Raw genomic sequence first — 6,705 nt, forward strand, 5'->3', positions numbered from 1 at the left:
GTGACAGTTGGTTTGTGTGTGCATTGACTTCAGGGGTTGCTTTCCAGCACCCAATAGTAGAGACCTGCATGTGGCTCTGTGTATTTTCACTTCATTTTTAATTCCAGGAGAGAGCTGGTCCTGGAAGTTGTAGAGTCTGAGAAGAGATTTAGAACAGTTAAAGTGGGAGGGGGGGGGAAAAAAAGCTCAGGTAGCTCATAATTCTTGTAATTCCAAAGATAATGAATACGTGCTTAATGGGCCAGGAGTTAACTCGTGGTAATGGGCCTGTCAGTTTGTCATCAGTCACAAGCATAATAAAGTCAATAAAGGTTTAGATTGATGAAGGTTTGCAGCAGAATAATATAATGCCAATTAACAGGAGGATTGTTGGGGGCTAAATAGGACTTGTCAGGTGTCACGTTTTTAGACTACAGTTTATTTGGTAATGGTTGTAGTTCTGCAGTGTAGTGCATTTAAATGGCTGGTTGGCTTATTACTGCATCTCGTTCGAGTCAGCACCATGTTTTTGCTAAGAAACTAGAACGATTCTTCCTTAGTAGATTAAAAAGGGGTAAATGATGACTTGTAACTGTGAAAAAGAGGATTGTTCATTGCAGCAGAGTTCTGTCTGGACTTTAGCATCGAGATTTTTTAGCTTTATATTTGTTCATTCCAAGATGTAAGAAAAACTATTAATGCTATTAATAAACTATATTGAACTATAACAATATTAAATGATAAACTATGTAAACCTGTAACTAATTAACAAAAAAGCAAAAACACCATTAATTACTGCAGGTTCACAGGTGACAGTAACTGATGAAGCTTAGTGGCTGCAGCTGGATTGCCGTGCATGGTTTAAGCTGGTGTTGCTGCCAACAGGAGCTGTGGTGCTTGTTGTGTCTGTGTAAGTGGGAGATGACTTTCTTTCTGCTGCAGCATGCTGCTTGATCCTTTGTAATTATTCTTGCATCATCAGTTGAGGCACAGTGATGAAAACTCAAGGAGACAACAGGGAGATGGTGGTAACAGTTAAGGGATTTGCACCAGGCTGAGCAATCTGCCCACCAGAGAAGGGTCAGGGGTGGCAGGAGCTCTGGTGATACAACTGCCAGATAGTTGGGGGTTTGATGGAGCGCATCGAGCTGCCCTCCATGGCATCCTGTACTGCTCAGTGGTGTTTAAAATGTTATCCTGCACAATGACTTTCCTCTGTTCTCCGGGGACTTAAAGTACCTCCTGGCTAAACCTGTTTCCACTGAGTTTTTCATCTGACCTCTTTTGCTGTGGGGCAGCCACCTGCCCACAGACAGCAGTTATTTCACAGTGCCGGCTCCTCTGTGCTCGCTCCCTGTACTGAGCATGAGGCTGGTTAGCTGTGGGATAAGCACTTCCAGTGTTGTTCCAGAAGGAAAAGCAGCAGAGTCTCAGGCCAGCAGCCTCCGGAACAGGATGAGAGGCTCTCCCTCAGCTCCCTCTGCTCCCTGACCAACATGGAAACAGGAACTGCTCAGAGAGCTGTTCAGGGCAGCCTGTGCTGCCGCCTGCCGTTAGCTGGGCCTGGGTGACAGGCAGGTTCTTTGGCGGCTGGAAGTCAACTGCCTGTGTCTTTGCTCATGAAACATGTTGTGTCAAGTTTAGCAGAACATCAGAGGCGATATCCGAGGGTGTGTGAGGACAGTCTGAAGTTGGGAGGTTACGTGCGTATCATTGGGTGCTCCTGTCTGAAACCTTACAGTAAAGATTGCTGATTTTTGTCACAGGTTCTTTGGCAGAAGGCAAAATGCAGATGTGTTCCTTACTGTGCCTCCAGCTGCCCTGCGATGGCTCGCGTAGCTGAGGCAGAGACCGTGGTTTAAGGATGGGGTTCAAGGGCAGCTGCCAGTGAGCTTCACACGTTTCTTTCATTCTGGCTGCCACATGGAGCACTTTCACCTTCTGCTTCCTGAAACTTTTATTTTTAAGTGCACTTTTTTTTTTAAACATAAATGATGTTTTATGAATTGAAAGAAGTTTTTTAAACACACTTAAGTGACTCCTAGTATGGCTATTTTGGGAAAAATAATTATCACAGCTTTCAGATTTAGCTTCTATGAGTCTTGTTTAAATAATCCAAGATTCTGTACCTCAGGATGCAGGAGAGCCTATCAGATTGATCTTCTGCCTTCCTTGGGTCATGACCAGGATTTCTGAAGAGGCTGCAGTTAAGAAGTGCTGGTTTGATTAGTTCTGCCGGGCCCTGGCACTGTGGGTGCAGCGTGGCTGTAACTTGTATCAATAAACAGGAGGTGGCAGTGGGTGGCACCTAAAAAAAGAGACCATTTCTCTGCAGAGCTTTAACATACACTGGACAGGCTAAACCCTGGTTCCTTCAAATCGATTGTTTAAAGCAGGAAATGCAGTTTCCTGAAGGGATGTTGCACCTCATCTAACCTAACGTGGATCAATAAGAAAAAAACCATAATATTTTAAAATGGAGAAAGAAAAGTAGCGTTTCCTGTGAGTGCAGGAGGCGTTTGGCAGCACTGCTTGGTGTGTGTGCCTCCCCTGGGGCCAGTGCTCTGCGCAGTGCTGTTCTCCTCCTTGTGATCCGGTTCCTGCTGCTTCTTCCCAACCCCTGCGGGAGGGCACTCTGCAGAACACTTTGTTTCTCTCTGTGTAGCACCTGTACAGCCTGGCTGACCACCCCCCTTTCTCTGGCTCCACCCACACAGGTGAAACTCAGAAGGTCCAGTTCCGGGTCACGCCTGATCTCTGCTGTGTCCTTCCTCCTGTCACTAGTGCCACCCATCGCCCTGCTGCTGCAGAGCACATGGGACTGTGACCGCGTCACTGCCCTCGCTGGCTCCCTCCCTCGCCCCCCAGTACCTGTGGCCACAGTCTCAGCTCTTCTGCATTTGCAGACCCTCAAACGAAATTGCCCCTCTGCTCCCTCAGAGGAGGTCTTACGCCTGATGCCTTTTTCAGCCTCTCTCCATCTCTACTTGTCGTTTCTCCTTCAGCGTTGCCTGTTTGTCGCCCTTTGCTGGTTGGTTCCACCCACAGGCAGATGCCACATCCACTCCGTGTTCCTCCACCCGATTGTCCTCCCGGTCGCCTCCTGGTCTGTCAGCTGCGTGACCTTTCCAGTGTTTTCTTCTGTCAGTGCCCATTACAGAATGGGTTCTTCATCCATGACATAGGTTTTATAGCAGCAGTTATTAGTCATGATTAGCAGTGATTCTTAAATAACACGGGGGCATCTTGGCTCCAGTTTGAAACAAAGGAGTAGAGCAGATGAGACAGCCCAAAACTCAGGAGTATTTCTCCTCTACCTGTGTGACTCATGGTGTGACAATATTTCTCAGGTTGGTTCAAATGTCAGTAGACTCTCAGGGGCAACAGAGGAGCATAAATAGCGCTGTCTACCCTAGAAATTCCTCTATTCACAAAACCTTCTTCTCTGTCAAGCACTGAGTGTTGTGCTGTTTCTTTTTCAGTACCAAAGAAATGTCAGAAGGCTCGTGAACACTTTGGTACCGTGAGAACACAGCTGGAATCTCTGAAGACCAAGTTCCCTGCTGATCAGTATTACAGGTGTGCAGGATCACACACAGCCAGACACGGACATGGGAATTGCCTGGGTGTATTTGGCATCATTACTGTGGAAGGATGATTTAAAGGTTTATGGGCCCAGTGCTTCTTTCTGTTTGAAAAGTAAATGATGGTAGAGTAATGTGAGGGTTTTTATCAGCATAGATAAAAAAGGCTTTTCCTCAAACACTCTATTTATACTTTTCACTAAAAATATCCAGTATTTAATTATTTTTTTTCTAGAAACTTTTTTTTACAAAGGAAAGTTTAAGCAATTGCTGTTCTCTTGGAGCTGCCCTTGTTTCTGGGAGCAGAGCATTTGCTGCTCCATTAATTTCAGTTAGGTTCAGTTTGGGGCATCTCTGAAAAGAGAGCTCTCAATCTGTCATGAAATGGCTGTTTGATGCTGCAGATGCTAAATGAAGTTGTCACTTTTGTGTGTTGTTTGCTGCCAGAAGGGGACAGTGTCTGGCAAGAACGTTTCAAAGAACAAGAATGGTGTCAGCTCAGATCAGCTGAGGGAAGATGGGAGGGAAAGCCCTGGTTGTCTTGTGGGCACAACAACCTGAAAAACTCTGTGACCTGAGTGGGTGTGTGAGAGGTGCCAGCAATGCTGGTGTCCAGCATGGCATCCTGGGCTGCAGCCCTGGAGCACCAAGGAGGTGACTTTAAGCTGGTGTTGTTTTGTTTGATAAGCCAAAAATATTGCAAAGTGCTATGTGTGAAGGTGGAAAACACGACGTGTACGTAATGTATGCTTGTTGCCTAACTTCAGTAATAGATGTTTCTCATTTATACCTTGACTTGGTCTTTTCTTCAACAGGTTTCATGAGCACTGGAGGTTTGTGCTTCAGCGGTTGGTGTTTCTGGCAGCATTTGTAGTCTACCTGGAGTCAGAAACATTAGTGACCCGAGAGGCTGTTGCAGAAATACTTGGGAGTAAGTGAATGTTGTAACTGAAGAGAACAAACTTCTGAGGTTTTTTGAGGTCGTAGCTTTCAGAGGTACAGGGAAAGAGCAGAACTTTATTTCTTCCCAAGAAGTAGGTTCCAAAATTGATCTGGTATTTGATTGCATTATATAAACAAAAAATTCTTTTAGAAGGTGGAAATCAGCAAACCCAATGTGAACAGAAGTATTTATTCATTAGTAAGTGCTTCATCAGTGAAGATTATTCATTCAAATTGCATAAATCTACCAAAAGAGTAACACAAAGATGAGAAATTATTTTTCTCACTTTTTGCTTTTGGTGTTTAAAAAGAGTAGGAAAAAGATTAAATTCTTATGCTGTAAGAGAACTCTGTCCTCTCAGAGCAAAGGATTTGCGGGGGGGGAAAGGAAAATATTTTTCTAAAAACCAGCTACAGATCCCTCTCCTATACATTAATGTAAATTTGGTTACTCTGTTGGGTCAGTTACACCCTGTTGCATGTCCAGTTGAAGATGTACGAGATCCTAAATCAAAACACTGAGAAGAGGCAGTAATTACATCACATACAGGAAAAGGCTGATTTTTATTTTGTAATAATATTTTATAAATTTGATATTTCAAACTAGCTCCAGTAAACAAATGCAATTTCAACTCGCTGGTTTTGCTCATGGTCAGTACCACCTGATGACCTCTCTGCTTTTCTTCTTAGTTGAAGCTGATCGAGAGCGGGGCTTTCACCTGGACATTGAAGACTATCTTTCTGGTGTGTTAACTCTCGCCAGTGAGCTGGTAAGGAAGATATTCGTGCACATATTTGGACTGAAACTGACCTTAAAAAAATGTAATGTGTTTTCTAACTTTTGTTTCTGGCAGTTATGAGATGCGACAGCTCAATCAGAACTAGCAAACTGCCTCTCTGTATGGCAGAGTTGTTCCTCACTGATATGTTAAGATTTAAACTAGTCACTTGATTGAAAATTCAGGATTGTGGTCAACAAAAAGGTAGATCCAACTATAACTGATCTGACTGCCTGGAGCATAACTTCATCTGATAGAGTAACTGATGGGAATAGTGGCGTGGTTTGGGTGGGTTCCTCTGCTGATGTTCTCCTGCGCTCTTCCTCTCGTAGGCCAGGCTGGCAGTGAACAGTGTCACAGCTGGTGACTATTCCCGCCCTCTCCGCATCTCAACTTTTATCAACGAGCTGGATTCTGGCTTCCGTCTCCTCAACCTGAAGAATGACTCCCTGAGGAAACGCTACGATGGCCTGAAATATGACGTCAAGAAAATTGAGGAAGTGGTTTACGACTTATCGATCAGAGGACTCAATAAGGAGGCGACAGGTGGTGCGGGTGGGGAGAAATGAAGGGTGCTCATTTCAACAGCATCGTTGATTACCTCAGATGGTTGCCAATTTAGGAAGCGTGCTAGCAAAGCCTTCCTACAGTAGTTTAGAAGAACCGCAGCTGAAAGCTGCTCTCTATTTTCTTACAAAGGGTGTAGTACGGGTGTTAGATCTCAAAATGTTTTGTAAAATCATGTCTAGCTTAGGGCAGGAGGCTCTCCGTTTCCAGTGGAGTTCCTCTGTCAAAACACAGTGCCGTTCTGTGCACAGCAGCAGTAGCAGTCCCTAACTCCCAGGAGCTGACATTCTCCTTAGTTCTGTCGTGTTGCTCACTGCTCTGGCAGTGATGTGCTTCAGCTGCCCCTGCCCACGCCCCTGCACAGCACGCAGCTAGTGCAGATACATGGGAGGTTTTACGAAACACAGTGTGTAAATATCTGTACTTTTTTTTAAGACACTCATTTATTTTTGCCTTTTTGTTTCTTAAATTTTCACCTGGGTCAGTATGTTGAACAGATTTACCATAACTGTTTATTAACCAGATCTCTTTAAATGGCTTCTGTTAAAGTATCCCACTTAATTGAGAAATCAGTGAAAATACTGCTGAGAATTTCTCCGTTGGAGCTGGTGTGTTGCACCTGGGCACATCTCCCTCTCTCTCTCTTTTTTCTTTTTTTTTTTTCCTTTGCTCCAAGATTTCTGTTGCCAGGGAGAGCGAGGTTTTCTCAAACATCTGCTTTCACTGGCTGCTATTTGTTTTACTGACATGAGTAAATGCTGAGTTTTAATATGATCATTTGCCTTGAGAACTTGGTGTAACCAGTTTGGGGTTGTTTGGGTTTTGGGGGTTTTTTTTTTTACTACCAAGGTTTC

General features: G+C 44.3%; 1 protein-coding gene across 1 annotated transcript; it reads left to right on the forward strand.

Moving 5' to 3' along the window:
* Positions 1 to 3,461: 3,461 nt before the first annotated feature.
* On the forward strand, positions 3,462 to 6,209 carry TSN (translin; the record flags this gene model as incomplete). Its single annotated transcript, XM_010168971.1, has 4 exons — positions 3,462 to 3,558; positions 4,379 to 4,494; positions 5,196 to 5,275; positions 5,617 to 6,209. Coding segments are annotated over 4 exons (530 nt in total), but the record flags the coding sequence as incomplete, so codon positions are not given.
* Positions 6,210 to 6,705: the final 496 nt, after the last annotated feature.

Source organism: Antrostomus carolinensis, unplaced genomic scaffold, assembly GCF_000700745.2.
Source record: "Antrostomus carolinensis isolate BGI_N321 unplaced genomic scaffold, ASM70074v2 scaffold17625, whole genome shotgun sequence".
Classification (NCBI taxonomy): domain Eukaryota; kingdom Metazoa; phylum Chordata; class Aves; order Caprimulgiformes; family Caprimulgidae; genus Antrostomus; species Antrostomus carolinensis.